This window comes from Lagenorhynchus albirostris, chromosome 3 (genome assembly GCF_949774975.1).
Source record: "Lagenorhynchus albirostris chromosome 3, mLagAlb1.1, whole genome shotgun sequence".
Taxonomy (NCBI): Eukaryota; Metazoa; Chordata; class Mammalia; order Artiodactyla; family Delphinidae; genus Lagenorhynchus; species Lagenorhynchus albirostris.
The window spans coordinates 161045973-161071510 of record NC_083097.1 but is presented as its reverse complement, the minus strand read 5'-3'; the positions used below and the strand labels follow the sequence as shown (position 1 = coordinate 161071510).

At 38.5% G+C, this 25538-nt stretch overlaps 1 protein-coding gene across 1 annotated transcript; it reads left to right on the top strand.

Moving 5' to 3' along the window:
* The first annotated feature begins 6223 nt into the window (after positions 1 to 6223).
* Positions 6224 to 18935, top strand: LOC132518469 (zinc finger protein 14-like). The gene is made up of 4 exons (XM_060146414.1): positions 6224 to 6318; positions 16328 to 16454; positions 16659 to 16719; positions 17117 to 18935. Exons 1-4 carry the CDS (start codon positions 6316 to 6318, stop codon positions 18933 to 18935), a joined length of 2010 nt encoding a protein of 669 aa, XP_060002397.1. The 5' UTR covers positions 6224 to 6315.
* Positions 18936 to 25538: the final 6603 nt, after the last annotated feature.

Sequence of the window (25538 nt, the reverse complement as noted above, 5' to 3'; positions counted from 1 at the left end):
TTAGCCTGATACCTCGTATCCTTTTTTAAAAATAATCTTTATTTTATTTTTAATACTAAGTTTATATCTTATCACTTTCATGAGGTTGTTTTTTTTGTTGTTGTTGCTGCACCGCGTGGCATGTGGGATCCCGGACCAGGGATCAAACCCGCACCCCTTTCAGTGGAAGCACAGAGTCTTAACCACTGGAGCACCAGCGAAGTTCCACCTCATATCCTTTAATAATATTAAATATTAATATCTTAATATTAAAAATATTTAATAATATTTCATCAAATGGATGTTCCCATGGTTATTTTTTCTCTTATTTATTGGAGGATATCTTGGTTACCTGTACGTCTTGGCAATCATGAATAAAGCTCTTATATAAATTTGTATGTAGGTTTTTTTATGAATGAAAGTTTCAACTCATTTGGGGAAATAGGAAGGAAACTGCTTGCTAGGAGGAACCTGGTAAGAATAGGTTTAGTTTTAAGAAACTGCCAAAGTAGGCATATCATTTCACATTACCACCAGCAGTGAGTGAGGGTTCATGTTGCTGCACATCTTCTCCATCATTTGGTGTTTGTTCTTGATGTTTTGATTTGAGCCATAATAGTGTCTAGTAGTATCTCATTCTTCTTTTATTTGCAACTCCTGTTGACATATGATGTTGAGCATCTTTTCTTATGCTTATTTACCATTCATATATCTTCTTTGGTGAGGTATGTGTTCCGATATTTTGTCCATTTTTAATTGTTTGATATATTGATTTATAAGAGTTCTTATAAACGGACATGTTGAATACCCGTCCTTTACAAGAGAAATGTTTTACAAAGATTTTCTCCCAGACTTCAGTTTGTGTTTTTAATCTCTTAACACTGCATTTCACAGAACAAGTTTTCATTTTAGTGAAGTCAAACTTACTATTTTTTTTCTTTCATTGATCTTGCTTTTGGTGTTGTTTCTAAAAATGTATCACCAAAGCCAAGATCACCTAGATTTTCTCCTGTGTTATAGGAGTTTTGTAGTTTTGCATTTTACGTAAGATCTATAATCCATTTTCAGTTAATTCCTATGGAAGGTTTATGATTTGTGTCTAGGTACATTGATTGATTGATTACATGGTAGGGATTTTTTGATGTTGTTTTTGTTTTTGGCAGGTGGCTATCTAGTTTCCCTGGCACTATGTGTTGAAAAGACTGTTTTTTCCCATTATATTGCTTTTGACTCTTCGTCAAAGATCAATTGACTATATTTGTTTGGAACGATAAGAAAGCACTGACTTTTGTATATTAACCATTTATGATCTATAGGAAGGCGTTGACTTTTGTATAACCATTTATCCTTCAACCTTAATCTACTCTCTTATTTTAGTTCAAGAGGTTTTCTTTGTTATTGTTGATTCTTTGACTTTTTCTCCATAATCATGTCATATGTGACAAAAGACAGTTTTATTTCCTACTTCCCATTCTGTATACCTTTTATTTCCTTTCCTTGTATTTTCTTTCATTGGATTAGTTTAGACTTCTGGTACAGTGTTGACTAGGACTGGTGAGAGAGGGGCCATCCATTGCCTTCTTGATCTTACCAGGAAAGCATCTGGTTTCTCACCATAAGTATCATGTTAACCACAGATTTCTTGTAGATGGTCTTTCTCAGGAAGAGGAACTTGCCTTCTGTTTGTTGTTCACTGTCATGTATTTTGTCAAACGCTTTTACAGTTTTATTTCTCCCTTTTTGTTCTTGATACTAATAATTTATTTTTTCCCTCTGCTTGTGTACGCGTATCTTAATTTTATTAATATTCTCAAAGAGTCAACTTTTGGTTTTTTTGGGTTTTCTCCATTGGCTTCCCATAATTTCATTGATTTCTTCTCCAACTTTTATTATTTATCTTCTTGTGCTTAATTTTCATTTAATTTGCTCATCTTTTTCTAGTTGTGTAAGGTTGAGGTTTAGATCACTTCTTACACAGATCTCTTTTTTCAAGTGTATGCCTTCAATGCTATAAATTTCCTTTAAGCACTTTTTGCTAGATCCCACAATTTTAATCAATTGTACTTTCATTTTTGTTTAATTCAAAATAATTTTTAATTGCTCTTGAGTCTCCTTTGATCCATGAGTTATTTAGAAGTGTGTTGTTTAATCTCCAAGTATTTGAGGAGTTCCCAATATCTTTCTGTTATTGATTTCTAGATTAATGCCTTTGTGGTCTGAAAGCATATTTTATATGATTTCTCTTCTTTCAGATTTGTTAAGGTGTGTTTTATGTTATACAATGTGTTTTATCTTCATGAATTTTCCATATGCACTTGAGAAGAATATATATTCTGCTGTTGCTTGATGGAGTTATTTCACAGTTTTCAGTTAAATCCAGTTGCTGCTGGTTCTCATAATTATTAATGGAGGAGTGTTGAAGTCTCCAGTAATAATAGTGGAGTCATCTATTTCTCCTTGCAGTTCTATCCATTTTTCCCTGGTGTATTTTGCCACTTTATTGTGTGCATAAGCACAAGGATTGCTGTGTCTCCTTAGAGACTTGACCCCTTTATCATTATGTAATGCCCCATTTTATCCCTGTGCTTTATCTGAAATTAGATATTTCAACTATTAAAAAAAAATTTTTTTTTAATGTTTTGTCCATACCGCGCAGCATGTGGGATCTTAATTCCCCAACCGGGGATTGAACCTGCTCCCCCTACATTGGAATCATGGAGTCTTAACCACTGGATCAGAGTCTTAACCACTGGACTGCCAAGGAAGTCCCCTCAACTATTTCTTTTGTTAACATGATACATCTTTACATATCTTAGTCTTACTCCATCTGTCTTTAATGTTAATGTCAGTTTGTTACAGACAATACATAATTGGGTGTTGTTTTTTTATCCATTCTGACAGTATCTGTCTTTTGATTGTTGTATTTAGACCATTGAATTTTAAAGTGATTATTGATACAGTTGCATTAATATCTACAATAATTTTTGTGGTTTCCAGTTGTTGCCCTTGTTCTTTTTTTTTCCCTTTTGTCTTCTGCCTTTTTTCTGTCTTCTCTGGCTTTGAGCATTTTATTTGATTCTATTTTTTCTTCTCCTAGCATATCAATTATACTTTACTTACTTTATTACTGGTGGCTCTTGAATTGTAGTATACATTTACAGTTAACCCAAGTCGACCTTCAAGTATCACTAAACCACTTCACTGGTTGTATAAATTCCTATTCCCAGTTCCTCTCTTCCTGTCCCTTTCAACATTGCTGTCATTCATTTTGCTTATCCATAAGCTATAATTACCAAATAAATTGTTTCTGGTATTATTTTCAATAATTGTTATCTATCAGATTAATTAAGAACTTTTTAAAGTGATATTTTCCCTTCATTTATTTTTTTCTCAAAAGCTCTCCCTTTATCACTTTCCTTCCTTTTGAAGAATTTCCTTTAACATTTCTTGCAAAGCAGGCGTACTGGTGACAAATTCCCTAATATGTTGTCTCAAAGTCTTTATAAATTCTTTTTTAAAATAAATTTATTTATTTTAGGCTGCGTTGGGTCTTCGTTGCTGTGCGCAGGCTTTCTCTAGTTGCGGTGAGCGGGCGCCACTCCTCGTTGCGGCGCACGGACTTTTCATTGTGGTGGCTTCTCTTGTTGCAGAGCACGGGCTCCAGGCGCACGGGCCTCAGTAGTTGTGGCTCGCGGCCTCCATAGCACAGGCTCAACAACGAATTCTAGTTAGATCCTTTTTTTCTATCAACACTTGAAATATTTTATTCACAAATGGTGCAGCCATTTGATCAACAGTCAGGCAGTTTCTCAAAAATTAAATCTATAATTATCATATGACCCCCCAGTTCCTTTCCCAGCTATATGCCTATGAAAAATGAAAACATGTGGTCAAACAAAATTTGTACATGAAATTTATAGCAATGTTACTCATAGTAGCCAAAAAGTGGAAATAATCGAATGTCTATTAACAGATGAAAGGGTAAACAAAACATTTTATCCATCTAGTGGAATATTATTTGGCCATAAAAATTAATGAAATATTGATCAATGCCGGTGTACCTTGAAAAAGCTATGCCGAATGAATGAAGTCAATCACAGAAACCATATATTACATAATTCCATTCATTTGAGAGCCCTGAATAAGGAAATCTATAGAGACAAATAGTAGATTAAGGTTTCCTAAGGCTGGATATTGGAGGAGGAAGATGGGATATTGGGAGTGAAAAAGTGAAGAGGAATTTCTTTTTGAGATGATGAATATCTTCAAAGATCAACTGTGGGAATGATTGTATATATCTGGGAATATACTGAAAACCTTTGAATTGTACTCTTTAATGTGATGCATTGTATGGTATCTACATTGTCTCAATAAAGGTGTTCATATAAATTAAATACATTAAGAGTTATGCAATTCAATCTTGTAGGCATATAAGAGTTTCCAGATTGATGAACACATCCATCACCCCACATGTTTACTTTTTGTGTGGGTGGTGAGATTACTTAATCCACTGTCTTGGCTGATTTCAAGTATACAATGTAGGATACCGTATATTTTTTTTGTTTTGTTTGTTTGTTTGTTTGTTTTGCGGTACGCAGGCCTCTCACTGTAGTGGCCTCTCCCGCCGCGGAGCACAGGCTCCGGACGCGCAGGCCCAGCGGCCATGGCTCACGGGCCCAGCCGCTCCGCGGCATGTGGGATCCTCCCGGACCGGGGCACGAACCCGTGTCCCCCGCATCGGCAGGCGGACTCCCAACCACTGCGCCACCAGGGAAGCCCCGGGATACCGTATATTAAATCATCACATTGTAATCTTTAAATACAGGCAGTTTTATTAGTCATACCTCAGTAAAGCTGGTGGGGGCGGGGCGCAGATTTCCAGATACTTCCCTGTTTAGATAAAGACTATTTTTCTTCTATCAGTGAAAATCGGAATCAGTTGCCTTAGGGACGTTATAGTCAGTTACATTTTGAAGTTCTCGAGAAACACTGGCAAAATCTGATCTAAAATAAATTTCCTTCCAATGTAAAATGTGAATTTAATGAAACCTGTGTTGACAAAAAAATTAATTAGTCGATCTAAGAAAGAAATGGAAAATTTTATTCGAGCCAAATTGAGGATTATAACCTGGAAATATACCCTCAGAAAGCTCCAAGAACTATTCTGCCCACTAGATGTCGAAGCACAGTTATATAAGATTTTGAGGCAGAGGGCTGCACATTAAATGATGTATTACTGACAGTTTACACAATCCAGGGCTGCATGTACAAAGGAAGTATGAATAGTGGGTCATGGGTATTCGTGGCCCCTTACAAGATTAAGCAGGAAGGCTATCTCCTAAGGAGTTACCTTCTTGATACTGGGAGAATGTTGCTCTTTATGCTTGAGCAGGTATTTCTGCCCGTGGGGAGGTTTGGTTGATGCATAATGCTGATACACAATGCACAGTAGAGGGGGAGGAGGAGGCCAAAGGGCAGAGAAAATTTTTTATGTTTAAATTTTCCTTGACTTGCCTTAGAATATGAAATTTTATTTCATGACCTAATAGTTTAATGAGTACATCTCACACCCTGTGGTTAGACTGAGTCCTTGCGCCCAGGCTGGGGTTGTTGGGTTCAAACTTCCCACAGACCCAAGTGTCCTGGGTTTCTTTCACTTAAGTGCCAAATAAGTGGGGGTGGGAAAGGGATGGGTGGAAGGCTCAATCCTTGCAAGGATCAAAGATCAAATGCAGCCGGGTTCTTTATTATCAGTGGTGAGGTCACATTTAGTGTCTTGTGTTTCTGAACAAGGGTTGCAGTTCCCTGAGTGGCCTGACAGCCCTATGCCAAGCCCTTGATCCCTAGAGACAGAAGACCCTCTTGTTCCAGTGTGGCCTGGCCCACCCTCATGCTGTGTGCTTGTTTCACGAAAACTCAAGAATTCCCTGTAAATTGTGACCACATGTTCACGAAGAGCTGGGAGAAAAAAACTGTAGAGGCAGCCCCAGGCCAGGAGAAAGTTTTTTCTCCATACAAACGATCGTGGCTGGGTCAGTTTCCCACTCACTGGCAGAAGGTGGTTCGGGTGAGCAGCGCATCCTCCCTCCTGTTGTAGCTCAAGCTGAGGGGCGTGGCCCTCCGAGCTATCCAATCAGGGGCGCCGCTGGAGCAGGTGGGTGGGGGCGACGTACCGCACCGGAGTGGACGTCCCTACTGGCGCCGGCCTTGCCGGAGATCGGGTATAGCCTGTGGTTCACGGTTCCTGGTGAGCGGGCCGTGGTCTGTGTTGCGCTGTGACCTGCACTGGTCGTGGGAGCCGTAGGAAGGACTCAGGGAGACCCAGGAAACCTAGAAATGGTGAGTGTGCTGCCCCTGAGTGTGGAGTCGGGGCGGAGCGTCTTGTGGGAACCGGCTGTGGCGGGGCTCGGTCCTCAGTCCCCTCCCGCCCGCAGCGTGGACGCTGGGACGGCAGCCGGACGCCGGGCGTCCTGTCCCGTTATTTAGCTCGGCGCCCGACCCCAGAGCTTCGCTGGGCAGCGCTGTGCCTACGTCCCCGCGTCTCCCCAGACTGTGCGGTAACCACGGGGAGGGTCATTAGTGACAATCAGGCCTCGGTCTCTGGGGTTCGTGCGTGGGAGGAGCTGTAGTCTGCGGTGTTCCCGGTCCCTTTCTCCCAGGGGTCACCTGTTTTCTCCTGAGTTTTCCACATACTTGGGAAGCGGAGTCTCAAATCCATGCTTCCGTCCCCCCGCCGTAGCTCTTCCTAGGACTGATAATAAATCCCTAAATGTTCAGATCCCTCACCTCCTTCCCAGAGCCAACTTCCCCTCTCTAATTCACATTATAATCAGCTAACTGTTTGTCTTCCGGCTGCAAGTCACACAGATCCAATATTTTATCTTTTTTCTCCAGAGCCATGGAATGCTGTTTTTAAAAGATTTATATTTGCCTGTGGCTGTTTTTGTGAGAGGAAAGCCGAGAATAACCAATTAGAACTAGGTTGCATCAAATCCTCTTGCCTCTCCCCCTAATCTGTCCTGCACACACACATCCTATGGGAAGTGCTTTGGGTGGAGGTTCTTCTTTGGAAATTTTCCTGGGTGTTTTGTCAGAACAGCCCCTCTCTGGGTTTGTCACCTCAGAAAGATTTTTTTCACTTATTTAAGTCTCAGTTTTTCAATAGAGGTAAAATGTATTTAATCAATAGAACTTCAAAGAGAGTATAAAATAGTTCTAAACAGGCAAGAAAGAGGTGAATTTTAGAAGAAAATAATATGTTCCAGTATTACACGTTCCATTTGTATAGGATTCTTTCACTCTTTATTCCCCTGAGCATGTATAGGAAGTTCCTGAGGTCTATTCTTTACTTTTGGGTGTCTTCAAGTAAATTTCCAGGGCTTAGAATTGCAGAGTAGAAGTGTTCCAGTATGATCAGTTGTTTACAAACCAGTTTCTTTCCCTGGAAATAATAATTACCTGACCCCTGAATAGATATTTGGGGTTTTCTATTTGAACTCGTCAAAGTGCCTTACAGTTTTCTTCCCACCTTTCTATGTAAATGCTGGGTTTGAGTGACTTTTGGGATTGTTCACACACTGGCTTTGTGTCATTTAAAGTATCAACGGTTGTTCCACTGCAGAGTGGAGCAGCGGCCTGGCCCAAGCTATGGCTCCCATTTTGTCTGCAAAGGGAAATACTTAAAGGCCTGTTGGATTCTTCCTGGAGAGCCACCTTCTGCTGGTGTTCTTCCTGGTCACACCCACCACAGAAGGAGTCCTTTATACTGAGAAAAGCCCCTGGAACACTGGGGATGCATGTGCACACGGGGGTGGGAGGTGTGTCGTGATGGTATTTCTGAGTTTGTAGTTGTGGTTCCTTAGGTCTAGACATTTTTAGGCCTTATGCTGACGTTTTGCATTCAAAATGTAATTGGTGCACATCGAGAAAGTCTGAAGGTCAGGTGTTCTGTCTCATGGACAAAGGGTTGATGAATTTGGGAGTTCATTTGGGTCAGACCCTTAAACAGAATCAGGCTGAGAGTTTCCTCACTTGTGAGAGTAGAAGCCTGGAGGAAGGAGAGCGTCCATGCTTACAGGGGGGAGGACATATGGAGCTCCCAGTGTTCTTTCTTGTGGCTGCTCAGGTGTCCCTACCCTCCTTCACCAGAGGCTGACACACTGTAGGGGGTTACATCTCAACCAGGAGTGTTTAGAACCCAAGTTGCGATTACGTTCAACTTTGTGAACATGGTGGTGTTTTTGTTTTCTGAATTGTAGCGAAGCATGCTGCATATCTGTGTTGATTCTGGTTCTCATTGGCATTCGGGGTTATACTATGTAAGTTGGTTGACACATACAGTGTAAGATAAGAAAATTGTGGAACCAGGTAGAATTTTGGTTCCATTTAGGCAGGAGACCCTCAAGATGTGAGATATGGGTGTTTTTAAGTTCTCAGGTGCTTCTTTCATTTTTTTTTTTTTTGCGGTACACGGGCCTCTCACTGTTGTGGCCTCTCCCATTGCGGGGCACAGGCTCCGGACGCACAGGCTCAGTGGCCATGGCTCACGGGCCTAGCCGCTCCGCGGCATGTGGGATCTTCCCAGACCGGGGCACGAACCCGTGTCCCCTGCATCGGCAGGCGGACTCTCAACCACTGTGCCACCAGGGAAGCCCTGCTTCTTTCATTTTTTAGGTCAGTGTTTGTCCATGTCTCTAGAGAACTTTGACTTTTAAGAGGCTATACTATTCCTAAGGCAAATGAATTCCTATTTTAATGCATGCGAGGAAAAAGCAGTTGAATTTCTTTTTTCATTGATATGAGGAAAACACCTCAAAGCCTATGGAAATCTTTGAAATTTCTAGTACATTTCAGGGCTTAATTGAAACCCCTAATGTATTATAATATGCTACTCATACTATAAAATATTTTATGTTAAATATAGTGGAGGGAGGAACTATTACAGATCTTACTCAATTTATGATGGGCTTACATCCCAATAATCCCATCGTAAATTTAAAATATTGATAGTTGAAAATGCATTTAATACACCTTGCTTACTGAACATCATAGCTTAGCCTAGTCTGCCTTAAGCATGCTCAGAACACTTACATTAGCCTCCATTTGGGTAGAATCATCTAACACGAGGCCTATTTTATAATAAAGTGTTGACTGTCTGATGTACTTTATTGAGTACTGTACTGAATGTGAAAAATAGAATGGTTGTATGGGCACAGGATGGTTGTAAGTGTATCTGTTGAAAGTCGAAAAATTGTAAGTTGAAGCATTGTACATTAGGGCTGTTGATAGAAATCCCGTTTTTTTAGTTGGAAAGGGATTTGTAAATTTTTCATGGTCTGCAGTTTTATATCTGCTAGTGTTTAAAGGATTAAATTTTGAAGTAGTTTCTTATGTAGAAAAGTTTAAATTTTAAAAATCAAAAGCTAATTTAAAATAATGATTAATCATAGGAAAAGGCAGTGTATGTAAATTTCTCTTCTTATTTTCAGTAACTAATGCATGGAAAGGTTGATTTTTTAAAAAAATTCCTGAGATAGGAAACTAACTTACATATCCTGTTCTACTTCTCTGCTCTTATTCCAGCCACCCTGAAATAACCAGTTTTGATTACTTCTTGATCATTTTCTTAGTGTTTCTTTGTATAAGAACAAACCAGTGCTAATGCTTTCTGGATTTGTTCTTATAATGAGCTGTTGGGGGTCCACATATATGATGTTTGACTACTGAAAGTTAAGCTCACCCCTCCCTCTTCCCCTAGTTCTTACCTGGACAGGCTGATAAGAAAGCCTGGAGGCTTCTGCCCTGTGAGCTGCTCTTTGCTGAGGAGCTCCTTCTCTGCGCTGAGCTGCCCTGTGTGGCATTGCTGACCCCACCAACCCTGGGTTCTATATACAGAGGACACCAAGTTGGAAGTTTTGGTAATTCGTTGTCCTCTCTGAGCAGGAGTATGAGAAAGGCTCCTTTGTTAAAGTGGTCCTCAGTCGATGTGTTGGCTGAAACCTATCAGTGTCATTAAGTAAAATTGTAACTGAGGCTGGGATTGCCTTGTCTTTGGGGAGTAAAAGGCTGATTGTATACCCTGTGAATGAGGTGAGGCCATGAGATGGCCACTCCTTAAAGATCAGGTATTTCAGAGAGAGAAGGAGACTGGGAAAGGCAGCCAGTAGGTGGTGAGCTGAGACCACTCTCCTAATATGAGGGCTCACCTCTGCTGCTGCTGCCCCTGCCTCTACTGCAACGAAGATCCTGACCCTCTGAGTTACAGGGGACAACACCCATAGCCTCACTGTGGTACGGCAAAGGGATTAGTTCAAACTTAAACTAAAAACTCTATAAAATACCCGGTAGTTGTGGAGGAGACCTCTGATCCGGATGGCACTAGTGTGCACCCCTGGGGGAAAAATTTTATGAGTGCCAGGGTAGACAGGACACCCTTGTTTCCGAAGTATATCCTGGGACTTAAAATATAATATAGGGAAGGACGGGAAAGAAGGAACAAAAGGAAAAATGTATAGAAAAAAGGCTCACAAATTTCCAGTTGGAAATCCAAAATATACTAAAAAATTTACATAACCAAAAAGATAAAAAGGGCAGTCCTTGCTTTTTTTTTGAATTATGAGAAAGTGTAGTTTATTTTATTTTACATCTTTATTTGAGTGTAATTGCTTTACAATGGTGTGTTAGTTTCTGCTTTATAACAAAGAGAATCAGTTATACATATACATATATTCCCATATCTCTTCCCTCTTGCATCTCCCTCCCTCCCACCCTCTCTATCCCACCCCTCCAGGCGGTCACAAAGCAGTGAGCTGCTCTCCCTGTGCTATGCGTCTGCTTCCCACTAGCTATCTATTTTACGTTTGGTAGTGTATATATGTCCATGCCACTCTCTCGCTTTGTCCCAGCTTACCTTTCCCCCTCCCCATATCCTCAAGTCCATTCTCTAGTAGGTCTGTGTCTTTATTCCTGTTTTACCCCTAGGTTCTTCATGACATTTTTTTTCTTAAATTCCATATATATGTGTTAGCATACGGTATTTGTCTTTCTCTTTCTGACTTACTTCACTCTGTATGACAGACTCTAGGTCCATCCACTTCATTACAAATAGCTCAATTTCATTTATTTTTATGGCGAGTAATATTCCATTGTATATTTGTGCCACATCTTCTTTATCCATTCATCCGATGATGGACACTTAGGTTGTTTCCATCTCGGGCTATTGTAAATAGAGCTGCAATGAACATGACTCTTTTTGAATTATGGTTTTCTCAGGGTATATGCCCAGTAGTGGGATTGCTGGGTCATATGGTAGTTCTATTTGTAGTTTTTTAAGGAACATCCATACTGTTCTCCATAGTGGCTGAACCAATTCACATTCCCACCAGCGGTGCAAGAGTGTTCCCTTTTCTCCACACCCTCTCCAGCATTTATTATTTCTAGATTTTTTGATGATTGCCATTCTGACTGGTGTGAGATGATATCTCATTGTAGTTTTGAGTTGCATTTCTCTAATGATTAATGATGTTGAGCATTCTTTCATGTGTTTGTTGGCAGTCTGTATATCTTCTTTGGAGAAATGTCTATTTAGGTCTTCTGCCCATTTTTGGATTGGGTTGTTTGTTTTTTTGTTATTGAGCTGCATGAGCTGCTTATAAATTTTGGAGATTAATCCTTTGTCAGTTGCTTCATTTGCAAACATTTTCTCCCGTTCTGAGGGTTGTCTTTTGGTCTTGTTTATGGTTTCTGTTGCTGTGCAAAAGCTTTTAAGTTTCATTAGGTCCCATTTGTTTATTTTTGTTTTTATTTCCATTTCTCTAGGAGGTGGGTCAAAAAGGATCTTGCTGTGATTTATGTCATAGGGTGTTCTGCCTATGTTTTCCTCTAAGAGTTTGATAGTTTCTGGCCTTACGTTTAGGTCTTTAATCCATTTTGAGATTATTTTTGTGTATGGTGTTAGGGAGTGATCTAATCTCATACTTTTACATGTACCTGTCCAGTTTTCCCAGCACCAGTTATTGAAGAGGCTGTCCTTTCTCCACTGTACATTGCTGCCTCCTTTATCAAAGATAAGGTGACCATATGTGCGTGGGTTTATCTCTGGGCTTTCTATCCTGTTCCACTGATCTGTCTTTCTGTTTTTGTGCCAGTACCATACTGTCTTGATTACTGTAGCTATAGGAGCACCTCAATACATAAGGCAAATACTAACAGCCATAAAAGGGGAAATCGACAGTAACACATTCATAGTAGGGGACTTTAACACCCCACTTTCACCAATGGACAGATCATCCAAAATGAAAATAAAAAGGAAACACAAGCTTTAAATGATACATTAAACAAGATGGACTTAATTGATATTTATAGCACATTCCATCCAAAAACAACAGGATACACATTTTTCTCAAGTGCTCATGGAACATTCTCCAGGATAGATCATATCTTGGGTCACAAATCAAGCCTTGGTAAATTTAAGAAAATTGAATTTGTATCAAGTATCTTTTTCGACCACAATGCTATGAGACTAGATATCAATTACAGGAAAAGATCTGTAAAAAATACAAACACATGGAGGCTAAACAATACACTACATAATAACAAAGTGATCACTGAAGAAATCAAAGAGGAAATAAAAAAATACCTAGAAACAAATGACAATGGAGACACGACGACCCAAAACCTATGGGATGCAGCAAAAGCAGTTCTAAGAGGGAAGTTTATAGCAATACAATCCTACCTTAAGAAACAGGAAACATCTTGAATAAACAACCTAACCTTGCACCTAAAGCAATTAGAGAAAGAAGAACAAAAAAACCCCAAAGTTAGCAGACAGAAAGAAATCATAAAAATCAGATCAGAAATAAATGGAAAAGAAATGAAGGAAATGATAGCAAAGATCAATAAAACTAAAAGCTGGTTCTTTGAGAAGATAAACAAAATTGATAAACCATTAGCCAGACTCATCAAGAAAAAAAGGGAGAAGACTCAAATCAATAGAATTAGAAATGAAAAAGGAGAAGTAACAACTGACACTGCAGAAATACAAAAGATCATGAGAGATTACTACAAGCAACTCTATGCCAATAAAATGGACAACGTGGAAGAAATGGACAAATTCTTAGAAATGCACAACGTGCCAGGACTGAATCAGGAAGAAATAGAAAGTATGAACAGACCAATCACAAGCACTGAAATTGAAACTGTGATTAAAAATCTTCCAACAAACAAAAGTCCAGGACCAGATGGCTTCACAGGCGAATTCTATCAAACATTTAGAGAAGAGCTAACACCTATCCTTCTCAAACTCTTCCAAAATATAGCAGAGGGAAGAACACTCCCAAACTCATTCTACGAGGCCACCATCACCTTGATACCAAAACCAGACAAGGATGTCACAAAGAAAGAAAACTACAGGCCAATATCACTGATGAACATAGATGCAAAAATCCTCAACAAAATACTAGCAAACAGAATCCAACAGCACATTAAAAGGATCATACACCATGGTCAATTGGGGTTTATTCCAGAAATGCAAGGATTCTTCAATATATGCAAATCAATCAACGTGATACACCATATTAACAAATTGAAGGAGAAAAACCATATGATCATCTCATCATCTCAATAGATGCAGAGAAAGCTTTCGACAAAAAGTCCTTGCTTTTTGAACCGCTTCAGAACATAGGTTTTGAATTAATGTTACAGTCTCCTATAATGCCGTAATTCACAAACCTTCCTACAATTATTGAGTGAGAGATCTCAAGTTAGTTATCCCCAGAATCTCAGTAGATTTAAGCAAGGTGTACTGCATGATCTTAGAGGAAGTACGGAATATAATATAGAGGGCAGATTGGTATACTTCACTATAACCATCAGAACTCTTTGCCTCTCCTTACGATCATAGCACCCATTGTCACAAAATGTCCCATAGTGAGCAGGAAAGCTCTGAACCAATAAATCATAAATTAAAATTAAGTTAAATTAAGTTCTTGCCACTTCCAAATTGGCTTCACAAAATGAGACTCCATGGTCCTTACCCCTTAGTTAAATTAGTTATATGATCCAGTATAAGTTAAACAGGGCCTATGAGGATTGAAAACTTTAAGAAACCTGTTATTTTGGGAAGAAGTGATTATCCCCAGGGCTTCTGCCTTGAACAGCCTAATTTGACCTGTTATTAAACCTGGAAAGAGTGAAAAACACCTCACAGTGGATGCTACAACCTTGAGGCTGTTGTCCCATCACAGAAACCCCTTATTCCTAGTCCCCAACATTATGGAAATTACTGACTCCATCTACTCAGCAACTGCTAAACATTCTGCTCAACATTCTACTCTCACAGATTTGACTACGTCTGTTCTGTTCAGTTCCTGTTTCAACAGCCTCTCAGCTGCACTTGGCCTTCACCTCTGAAAGGACATGATACACCTTTAACTGGTTACCGTCAGGGAACCTCAACACCACTGTGAAAACACACAGTCTCTGCAGGCAGGATCTGAACTGCATCCACCTTGTGCCACGAGCAGAGATACGACATTAATGACATCTCTTCTGAGGAAGTTCATTTGATATTCAGGACATACAGTATTGAAAAAGGTGGGCTCGTAAAAAGTGGATGGGCATTGCTCCAAACATATGAGGCCTGGATACCTTTAATGAATACATTAAAAAAAATTAATAAACAGAAGCCCACCCCTTCCTGGCACCATGAAGAAATACCAATAGTCCGTCTCAGCACTCACAACATTGTCTAGATTCTTGTGATGTTTGGGAGGCAACATATCCCTTGTTTATAAATTTACCGGAGCCCATTTATGCGGTTACTTGGAAATTGGGCCACCTTGAATAGACAGCCCTACCATAGAAGGCTCAAGACTGTTGCCATACAACAGGCACACCTGGTAGTGTCCTCAGAGACTCCTTCACTATAGTGAAGAGGCTTCAGCACCCACCTCCCATACCTTCTGGTCACCCCTGATGGTCTTGTGTTGTAATTTCTCTCTTTTTCTTAGTTATGATCACAAGATGTTTATCAGTTTCATTGATCTTGTCAAAGAACCAGCTTTTTTTCTTTTAATATACTCCACTGATTTTTCCCCCAATTTTTATTATTTCTTTTATTCTGCTTACTTTGGGTTTAAATTGTTCTTTTCCTTCCGAAGGTAGATATTTACATTGTTGATTATAGATTTTTCTTTTTTTTCTAGTGTATTTGTTCAGTGGCATAAATTTCCCTCTAAGCATTGTTTTGCTGCATCCCACAACCCTTGATTAGTTGTATTTTCATTTACTTCAAAATAATTTTTTATTTCTCTTGGGACTTCTTTTTTGATCCCACGTATTATTTAGAAGCGTATTGTTGAATCTTCACGTATTTTGGGGAGTTTCTGACTATCTTCATGTTACTGATTTCTAGGCTAGTGCCTGTGTGGTGTGAGAGCATATTTTGAATGACTGTTGTCCTTTCAAATTTGTTAAAGTATGTTTTATGTCCCAGAATGTGTTCTGTCTTGGTGAATGTTCCTTATGAACTTGAGAAGAATGATTTCCATGGATTACAATTAAATCCAGTTGTTCCATGGTGCTATTGATTTCAGTTCTGTCCTTCCTAATTTTCTGCCTGCTGCAATTGATAATTCATGGTAAGGAGGTGTTGAAGTCTACAACTAGTAGTGGATTCACTTACTTTCTTGCATTCTATCAGTTTTGGCCTCATATATTTTGCCCATCTGTTGTGATGCATGTACACATGAATGATTGTCATGCCTTCGTGGAGAATTGACACCTTTGTCATTATGATAAAGTCCCTCTTTATCTTTTTAAATTTATTTTATTGAAGTATAGTTGATTTACAATGTTGTGTTAGTTTCTGCTATACAGCAGAGTGATTCAGTTATGCATATATATACATATTCTTTTTCATATTCTTTTCCATTATGGTTTATTACAGGATATTACACACTCTGCATCATGGAGTATGTAAATGGTGGATAATAAGAAACGGGAGGAAAGAGTTTTTCTCACCAATGGATGGTCTTAAATTGATAATATTTATTTCATTTTTATAGCATTTCTGACATTTCCCAACATGCTTTGGACCCTGCCATTAGACAGCAATAGGATTTGTAATGTGATCGCAGTAAAACTATGTAAATAATGTTCATGTGTTCCTGATGCTGTTAAATTTATGAGGAAGTAAGTATGGACAGAGAATTAGTTTCTGATGATCAAGTCAGAGAATAAATGTTGGGAGATAGCAGAATCATATGTAACCTTCCTTATAAATGGAGTATAGATGTCCAGTGCTGTCAGTCTTACTCATCCTACCATACATATATATGGGATGTTGTAGGACGCAGTGGTCTTTGAGGATGTTGCTGTGAACTTCACCCTGGAAGAGTGGGCTTTGCTGGATTTTTCACAGAAGAAACTCTACAGAGATGTGATGGGGGAAACCTTCAGGAACCTGGCCTCAGTAGGTAAGGATGACAACTTACCTTCACCTTGTCAGTCAAAGGTCAAGTTTTTCTGCCCTACAATATTATTCTAAGAGGTGGAATGTGTACAGGGAGGACATTGGTAAATAAACTAGGTATGGTCACAGCTCACTGTAGCACTAGAATCTAATAATTTTTCTATAACTTCTAATACTTTGGAATCATTTTTCTGTGTCTGCATTTTAGGAGAAACATGGAAAGATCATGACATTGAAGATAAATGCAAAAACCAGGGGACAAAACTAAGGTGAGTGGTACTCCCAGCAGAAAGCAGTGTTTCACATGAGAATTATATTATTGTACCAGATCTTAAAAAGAAACAAGACAATCCATGCTTCAAATTTATTGCTTCTCAGAAAATTTTCACCAAATTACTTTCTTACATATGACATAATGTTCAGTGTTTGCAAAATAGTTCACTTGGAAACAGCATTAATAAGCCCTATGTATAAATATCACCATTTTGGTGAGCAAGGGTGAGTCCTCTCGCGGAGCATTCAGTATATTCAGTTTTGAACAATTCACCCGAAATAGAAAAATACCTATAGTTTTGCTACAAATAATAAAATTGTAGCTGAAATATTGTAATAAGTATGAAATCATTAATAAAGAGATCATTAATAATTCCTCCTTGTTTTTTGCAGGAGTCGTAAGGTAGGGAAAATATGTGAAGGGAAAGAGGATAGTCCATGTAGAGAAAACCTCAGCCTTATTCCAAATCTCAATCTGAACAAGAAAACTCTTATCAGAGTAAAACCATGGGAACACAAAGTATGTGGAAAAGTCCTCATGCATCATTCATCCCATAATAGGTACACCAGAAGTCACGTTGGACACAAGCCATATGAGTATCAGAAAAATGGAGAGAAGCCATATAAATGTAATGTATGTGGGAAAGCCTTTAGTTATCTGCAGTGTTTTGAAAAACATAAAAGAAATCACACTGGAGGGAAAACCTATAAATGTAAGGAGTGTGGGAAAGCCTTCATGCAGCTCGAAACTTTTCAGAGACACATGGTAACACATACTGGAGGTGCCTCTTATAAGTGTAAGGATTGTGGGAAAACTTTTAGTTCTTTAGCTTCACTTCAGATACATGAAAAAGCCCACACTGGAGAGAAACCTTATAAATGTAAACATTGTGGAAAAACCTATAGATATCATCAAACTTTACAAATACATGAGAGGACTCACACAGGAGAGAAATCCTATGAATGTAAAAAATGTAGTAAAGCATTCAGTTGTCCCAGTTCCCTCCGAATACATGAAAGAACTCACAATGGAAAGAAACCTTATGAATGTAAACAATGTGGTAAAACCTTCAGATATTACCCTTCCTTCCAAACACACGAAAGAGTTCATACTGGAGAGAAACCCTATGAATGTAAGCCATGTGGTAAAACTTTCAGTTCTAATATAGGTTTCCAAATACATGAAAGAAATCACACTGGAGAAAAACCCTATGAATGCCAAAAATGTAGTAAAGCCTTCAGTTGTCCCAGTTCTTTTCGAAAACATGAAAGAACTCATACTGGGGAAAAACCTTATGAATGTAAGGAATGTGGGAAAGCCCTTAGAGCTCTTGCAAGCCTTCGAGTGCACATGATCACTCACACTGGAGTGGGACCTTATAAGTGTAAGCAGTGTGAGAAAGCATTTATTTCTCCCAGTTCATTTCGAATACATCAAAGGAGTCACACTGGAGAGAAACCCTATGAATGTAAACAGTGTGGTAAAACCTTCAGGTATTACCCTTCCTTTCAAAAACATGAAAGAACTCACACTGGAGAGAAACCCTATGAATGTAAGGAGTGTGGAAGAGCCTTTAGTTGTTCAACTTTGCTGCGACAACATGAAAGAACACACACTGGAGAGAAACTCTATGAATGTGAGCAGTGTGGAAAAGCCTGCAGAGATTACACTTCCTTAGAAACACACATAAGAATTCATACTGGAGAGAAACCCTATGAATGTAAACAATGTGGAAAGGCCTTCAGGTGTTATCAAAGTTTTCGAAGACATGAAAGAAATCACACTGGAGAAAAACCCTATGAATGTAAAAAATGTAGTAAAGCATTCAGGTGTCCCAGTTATCTTAGAACACATGAAAGAACTCACACTAGAGAAAAACCCTATGAATGTAAACAATGTGGTAAAGCCTACAGAGGTTACAGTTCCTTGCAAACACATGAAAGGACTCACACAGGAGAGAAACCCTATGCATGTAAGGAATGTGGAAAAGCTTTCAGGTGGTATCAGAGTTTTCGAAGACATGAAAGAACTCACACTGGAGAGAAACCCTATGAATGTAAAGAATGTGGGAAGGCCTTCAGTCATCCCACTTCCTTCCGAAGGCATGAAAAGACTCACAGGGTAGAACCTTTTGAATGTAAACAGCGTGGGAAAGACTTCAGTTGGCCTTCATCGTTACATGTTAAAACTCCCACCAGAAATAAATTATAAATGTAAGTAACATGAGAAAGCTTGATGAAAATTAATCCATGTATAACGTTCCAAAAAACTTTCAACACAAAAGAATTGTTTTTTACAAGTTGTAAATATATTGTTTATCAAGCCTCTTTCTTAAAGTATATCATTGGAGTGTGGGTTTCTACTAGTTTCAAAAATGAATATTGGGGTGATATAATTCTACAAGTCATCTTTCTACAGTAGTACATATCATTAAAAGGCAGTGCTTTTTCCTTGAATCAGTTAATATTTTCTCTCCCCATTTTGAAGTCTTTTGGATCCGTGGGTGAATTGAACTGTATTTCTGATATGTGCATAGTCAGATTTAATTTTTTATAGGTTTATTCTGTGTTAAGGGACAATTGGAAAATGTGGTATTTGTTGGGATTTTCCTACTGGATATCTGGATACTGGACAGTTCCTGGATATCTTTATAGTCTATTTTATGTATTCTACCTTTCTTAATGACAAAGCTTTTTTGGAGTTTCATGTGAATAATTGTTTTTATATTTGGGCCTTTGCTTGTTGTTCTTCCAATGACTGTTATTTGGTGAATAGATTTTAAGAAGAGAGACCTGTGATGGGACAAATATCTGAGCCTGTGGGTAATGTTAGAAACTAATTTTATTTTTTATTGGAGTATAATTGCTTTACAATGTTGTGTTAGTTTCTTCTGTACAGTGAAGTGAATCTGCTATATGTATACATATATCCCCACCTTCTTGGACCTCCCTCCCCACCCATCCCACCCATCTAGGTTAATACAGAGCACCAAGCTGAGCTCCCTGTGCTCTACAGCATGTTCCCACTAGCTATCTGTTTTATACACGGTACTGTATTTATGTCAAACCTAATCTCCCAATTCTTCCCACACTCCCCTTCCTCCTCTGTGTCCACACGTCTGTTCTCTACTTCTGCGTTTCCATTCCTGGCCTGCATATATGTTCATCTGTACCACTTTTCTAGATTCCACATATATGTGTTAATATACAATATTTGTTTTTCTCCTTCTGACTTATTTCACGCTGTGTGACAGACTCTACGTCCATCCACATCTCTACAAATGACCCAATTTCATTTCTTTTTTTTAAGGCTTATTTTCTTTATTCTTTTAATTAATTTATTTATTTTTGGCTGCATTGGGTCTTCGTTGCTGCGCGTGGGCTTTCTCTAGTTGTGGCGAGCAGGGGCTACTCTTCATTGTGTGCGAGCTTCTATTGCAGTGGCTTCTCTTGTTGTGGAGCATGGGCTCTAGGTGTGCAGGCTTCAGTAGTTGTGGCACGCAGGCTCAGTAGTTGTGGTTCGCAGTCTCAGTAGTTGTGGCACGCAGGCTTCAGTAGTTGTGGTTTGTGGGCTCTAGAGCGCAGGCTCAGTAGTTGTGGCGCACAGGCTTAGTTGCTCCACAGCATGTGGAATCTTCCCAGACCAGGGCTCTAACTCGTGTCCCCAGCATTCGCAGGCAGATTCTTAACCACTGGGCCACCAGGGAAGCCCCAATTTCATTTATTTTTATGGCTGAGTAATATTCCATTATATATATATATATATATATATATATATATATATATATATAGTGTGTGTGTGTGTGTGTGCATATATACACATGCGTGCATGCACACACACACCACATCTTCTTTATCCATTCATCTATCAATGGATATTTAGGTTGTTTCCATGTCCTGGCTATTGAAATAGTGCTGCAATGAACATTGGGGTACATGTGTCATTTTGAATTATGTTTTTCTCAGGGTATATGCCCAGTAGTGGGATTGCTGGGTCATATGATAGTTCTGTTTTTAGTTTTTTAAGGAACCTCCATACTGTTCTCCACAGTGGCTGTATCAATTTACATTCCCACCAACAGTGCAAGAGGGATCCCTTTTCTTCACACGCTCTCCAGCATTTATTGTAGATTTTTTGATGATGATTGTTTTGACTGGTGTGAGGTGATACCTCATTGTAGTTTTTTTTTTTTCTCATTGTAGTTTTGAGTTGCATTTCTCTAATAATTAGTGATGTTGAGCATCTTTTCATGTGCCTCTTGGCCATCTGTGTGTCTTTGGTGAAATGTCTGTTTAGGTCTTCCACCCATTTTTTGATTGGGTTGTTTGTTTTTTTGACATTGAGCTGCATGAGCTGTTTATATGTTTTGGAGATTAATCCCTTCTTTGCTGCTTCATTTGCAAATATGTTCTCCCATTCTACGAGTTGTCTTTTCATCTTGTTATGGTTTCCTTTGCTGTGAAAAAGCTTTTAAGTTTAGGTCCCACTTGCTTATTTTTGTCTTTATTTCCATTTCTCTAGGAGGTGGGTCATAAAAGATCTTGCTGTGATTTATGTCAGAGTGTTTTTCCTATGTTTTCTCTTTAAGAGTTTTATAGTGTCCAGTCTTACATTTAGGTCTTTAATCCATTATGAGGTTATTTTTGTGTCTGGTTTTAGGTAGTGTTCTAATTTCATTCTTTTGCATGTAGTTGTCCAGTTTTCCCAGCACCATTTATTGAAGAGGCTGTCTTTTCTCCATTGTATACTCTTGCCTCCTTTTTCATAGATTAGGTAACCATAGGTAAGTGGGTTTATCTCTGGGCTTTCTATCCTGTACCATTGATCTATATTTCTGTTTTTGTGCCAGTACCATACTGTCTTGATTACTGTACCTATGTAGTATGGTCTGAAGTTGGGGAGGCTGATTCCTCCAGCTCCGTTTTTCTTTCTCAAGGTTGCTTTGGCTATTAGGGGTCTTTTGTGTTTCCATACAAATTGTAAAATTTTTTGTTGTAGCTCTGTGAAAAAATGCCATTGGTACTTTGATAGGGATTGCACTGAACCTGCAGATCGCTTTGGGAAGTATAGTCATTTTCACAATATTGATTCTTTGAATCCAGGAGCATGGTGTATCTCTCCATCTGTGTAATCTTTTATTTCTTTCATCAGTGTTTTATAGTTTTCTGAATACAGGTCTTTTTCCTCCTTAGGTAGGTTTATTCCAAGGTATTTTATTCTTTTTGTTGCGATGGTAAATGGGATTGTTTCCTTAATTTCTCTTTCTGATCTTTTGTTGTTAGTGTATAAGAATGCAAGAGATTTCTGTGTATTAATTTTGTATCCTGCAACCTTACCAAATTCATTGATGAGTTCTAGTGGTTTTCTGGTGGCATCTTTAGGATTTTCTATGTATAGTATCATGTCATCTGCAAACAGTGACAGTTTTACTTCTTTTCCAATTTGTATTCCTTTTATTTCTTTTTCTTCTCTGATTGCCGTGGCTAGGACTTCCAATGCTGTGTTGAATAATAGTGGCAAGAATGGACATCCTTGTCTTGTTCCTGATCTTAGAGGAAATGCTTTCAGTTTTTCACCTTTGAGAATGATGTTTGCTGTGGGTTTGTCGTATATGACCTTTATTATGTACGGTATGTTCATACATAGGTATGTTCCCTCTCTGCCCACTTTCTGGAGAGTTTTTATCATAAATGGGTGTTGAATCTTTTTCTGTCTATTGAGATGATCATATGGTTTTTATTCTTTAATTTGTTAATACAGTGTAACACATTGATTGATTTGCGTATATTGAAGAATCCTTGCATCCTTGGGGTAAATCCCACTTGATCATGGTGTATGATCTTTTGAATGTGTTGTTGGACTCTGTTTGCTAGTATTTTGTTGAGGATTTTTGCATCTATGTTCATCAGTGATATTGGTCTGTAATTTTCTTTTTTTGTGATATCTTTGCCTGGTTTTGTTATCAGGGTGATGGTGGCCTTGTAGAACGAGTTTTGGAGTGTTCCTCCCTCTGCAATTTTTTGGAAGAGTTTGAGAAGGATAGGTGTTAACTCTTCTCTAAATGTTTGATAAAGTTTGCATGTGAAGCCATCTGGTCCTGGACTTTTGTTTGTTGGAAGATATTTAATTACAGTTTCAATTTCATTATGTGTGATTGATCTGTTTATATTTTCTAACTGTTCCTGGTTCAGTCTTGGAAAGTTGTACCTTTCCAAGAATTTGTCCAGTTCTTCCAGGTTGTCCTATTTATTGGCATATAGTTGCTTTCAGTAGTCTCTTATGATCCTCTGTATTTCTGCGGTGTCAGTTGTAATTTCTCCTTTTCATTTCTAATTTTATTGATTTGAGTCCTCTCCCTTTTTTTCTTGATTATTCTGGCTAAAGGTTTATCAATTTTGTTTATCTTCTCAAAGAACCAACTTTTAGTTTTATTGATCTTTGCTATTGTTTTCTTCATTTCTATTTCATTTATTTCTGCTCTGATCTTTATGGTTTCTTTCCTTCTACTAACTTTGGATTTTCTTTGTTCTTCTTTTTCTAGTTGCTTTAGGTGAAAGGTTACATTGTTTATTTGAGATTTTTCTTGTTTCTTGAGGTGAGCTTGAATTGCTATAAACTCCCCTCTTAGAAATGCTTTTGCTGCGTCCCGTAGGATTTGGATTGTCATGTTTTCGTTATTTGTTTCTCGGTATTTTTTTCATTTCTTCTTTGATTTCTTCAGTGATCTCTTGGTTATTTAGCAGCACACTGTTTAGCCTCCATGTGTTTGTGTTTTTTACAGTTTTTTTCCTGTAATTGATTTCTAATCTCATAGCTTTGTTGTGAGAAAAGATACTTGATACGATTTCAATTTCTTTAAATTTTTCAAGGTTTGATTTGTGACCCAAGATGTGACCTATCCTGGAGAACGTTCTGTGTGCGCTTGAGAAGAAAGTGTATTCTTCTGCTGTCAGATGGAATATCTTATAAATATTAATTAAGTCTATCTGGTCTATTGTGTCTTTTAAAACTTGTGTTTCCTTATTTATTTTCTGTCTGGATGATCTGTCTATTGGTGTAAGTAAGGTGTTCAAGACTCCCACTATTATTGTGTTACTGTCGATTTACCCTTTTATGGCTGTTAGCATTTGCCTTATGTATTGAGGAGCTCCTATGTTGGGTGCATAAATATTTATAATTGTTATGTTTTCTTCTTGGATTGATCCCTGGATTGTTATGTAATGTCCTTCCCTATCTCTTGTAACAGTCTTTATTTTAAACTCTATTTTATCGGATATGAGTATTGCTACTCCAGCTTTCTTGTGATTTCCATTTTCATGGAATATCTTTTTCCATCCCCTCACTTTCAGTTTGTATGTGTCCCTAGGTCTGAACTGTGTCTCTTGTAGACAGCGTATTTTCGGGTCTTGGTTCTGTATCCATTCAGTCCATCTGTGTCTTTGGTTGGAGCATTTAATTCATTTACATTCAACGTGATGATTGATATGTTATATTCCTATTACCATTTTCTTGTGGATTTGGGTTTGTTTTTGTGGGTCTTTTCCTTCTCTTGTGTTTCCTGCCTAGAGAAGTTCCTTTAGCATTTGTTTTAAAGCTGGTTTGGTGGTGCTGTATTCTCTTAGTTTTACTTGTCTGTAAAGCCCTTGATTTCTCCGTCAAATCTGAATGAGATCCTTTCTGGGTAGAGTAATCTTGGTTGTAGGTTTTTCCCTTTCATCACTTTAAATATATCCTGCCACTCCATTCTGGCCTGCAGAGTTTCTGCTGAAAAATCAGCAGAAATATATAATATAATATATATCCTGCCACTCCATTCTGGCCTGCAGAGTTTCTGCTGAAAAATCAGCAGGTAAATTTATGGGGATTCCCTTGTATGTTATTTGTTGCTTTTCCCTTGCTGCTTTTAATATTTTTTCTTTGAATTTAATTTTTGTTACTTTGGTTAATATGTGTCTTGGTATGTTTCTCTTAGGGTTTATCCTGTATGGGACTCTGTGCTTTCTGGACTTGGGTGGCTATTTCCTTTCCCATATTAGGGAAGTTTTCGACTATAATATCTTCAAATATTTTCTCAGACCTTTTCTCTTTCTCTTCTTCCTCTGAGACCCCTATAATTCAAGTGTTGGTGCATTTAATGTTGTCCCAGAGGTCTCTGAGGCTGTCCTCAATTCTTTTCATTCTTTTTTCTTTATTCTCTCCTTGGAAGTTGTTTCCACCATTCTATGTTCCAGCTCAGTTATTCACTCTTCTGCCTCAGTTGTTCTGCTGAGTTGTTCTGCCTCAGTTGTTCTCCTTCTAGTGTATTTTTCATTTTAGTTATTGTGTTGTTCATCACTGTTTTGTTTGTTCTTTAGTTCTTCTAGGTCTTTGTTAAACATTTCTCGTATTTTCTTGACCCATGCCTCCATTCTCTTTCCGAGATTTTGGATCATCTTTACTATCATTACTCTGAATTCTTTTTTTAGGTAGGTTGCTTATTTCCTTTTCATTTATTTGGTCTTGTAGGTTTTTACCTTGCTCCTTTGTCTGTAACATATTTTTTTGTCATCTCATTTTTTTGTGATGGGAGGGGCTGTATTCCTTTCTTCCTGGTTGTTTGGCCTGAGGTGTCCAGCACTGGAGTTTGCAGGCAGTTGGGTAGAGCGGGTCTTGGTGCCGAGATGAGGACCTCTGAGAGACCTCACTCTGATTAATATTCCTTGAGGTCTGAGGTTCTCTGTTAGTCCAGTGGTTTGGAGTTGGAACTCCCACCAAAGGAGCTCAGGCCCAACTCCCGGCCTGGGAACCAAGATCCTGGAAGCTGCATGTCGTGGC

What these genes read in the sequence shown, in the direction of transcription:
- LOC132518469 (XM_060146414.1), top strand. An exon ending in CAGGAACCTGGCCTCAGTAG is followed by an intron (nt 16,455 to 16,658) that starts GTAAGGATGACA and finishes TCTGCATTTTAG; the next exon opens with GAGAAACATGGAAAGATCAT. An exon ending in AACCAGGGGACAAAACTAAG is followed by an intron (nt 16,720 to 17,116) that starts GTGAGTGGTACT and finishes TGTTTTTTGCAG; the next exon opens with GAGTCGTAAGGTAGGGAAAA.